The sequence below is a fragment of the Trichinella spiralis genome (assembly GCF_000181795.1).
Source record: "Trichinella spiralis strain ISS 195 chromosome Unknown Scfld740, whole genome shotgun sequence".
Lineage (NCBI taxonomy): Eukaryota > Metazoa > Nematoda > Enoplea > Trichinellida > Trichinellidae > Trichinella > Trichinella spiralis.
The window spans coordinates 1-770 of record NW_003527679.1 but is presented as its reverse complement, the minus strand read 5'-3'; the positions used below and the strand labels follow the sequence as shown (position 1 = coordinate 770).

Below are 770 nucleotides of genomic sequence, written 5' to 3'. Positions count from 1 at the left end.
CTTCTCCTTGCCCTCACCTTGGTATACAGCGTGGTGAGGTAAGTACCAAGTTCGACCTTCTGGACCGATCTCTGGAGCCCTTTCTGCCCAGCCGTTCTCCATGTATTGACGCATCGTCGCTGCATACTCCAGCCTTTCCTCTTCGCAGCGCGCCAGTCTGCGCTCGACGGCAAGCAAGCGACGTCTTGCTTGTGGAAAATTATTTGGGAGCGAGGGCCGACTTGGAAGCCATGGAAGATGGACCTCATATCGTTCGCCATCAAAAGAAAGCCCCTCCTCGAACCTTTGGAGCGCCTCCTGGTCTGGTGGAGCTGTTTGGTTGTCGGTGGCAATGCCAATGGCTCCTAGTTCCCAAAATCGCCGCAAGATCTGGTCGGCTGATTATTCCACGTGAGTCAGGAGGGTAGTCACGGCAGTGGTTGGCCGTCTGTTGGTCTGTCCGCAGAGAATCCAGCCTAGCTGAGAGTGGATTGCTACAGGTCCACCCGCCGGGCCCCGGCGAACGTCACCGCCAACCAAATTAAAGTAGTGATCTAAACCAATGAGGACGTCGATAGTGAATGTCCGTTCTTCACACTGGTCGGCAACCGGAAGATTGGACAAGTGGGGCCACTCACTCAGCTTCACCGGCGCTTGTCGAATCTTTCCACAGATCTTGGGCAGGACTAGCGCATGTATAGGGTATCGAATCCTTGGCTGGGATGGATCGACCGCTCCCAGATGGAACTCAACCCGACGCATCCGTCGCTCTGTTCCTCCCTCATTGTCGA

General features: G+C 55.6%; 1 protein-coding gene across 1 annotated transcript; it reads right to left on the bottom strand.

The window, feature by feature from the left end:
* Positions 1–17: 17 nt before the first annotated feature.
* Tsp_16012 (conserved hypothetical protein) lies at positions 18–741 on the bottom strand (the record flags this gene model as incomplete). The annotated part of the gene is made up of 2 exons (XM_003370447.1): positions 391–741; positions 18–369 (listed from the first exon to the last, which is right to left on the bottom strand). Coding segments are annotated over exons 1-2 (703 nt in total), but the record flags the coding sequence as incomplete, so codon positions are not given.
* Positions 742–770: the final 29 nt, after the last annotated feature.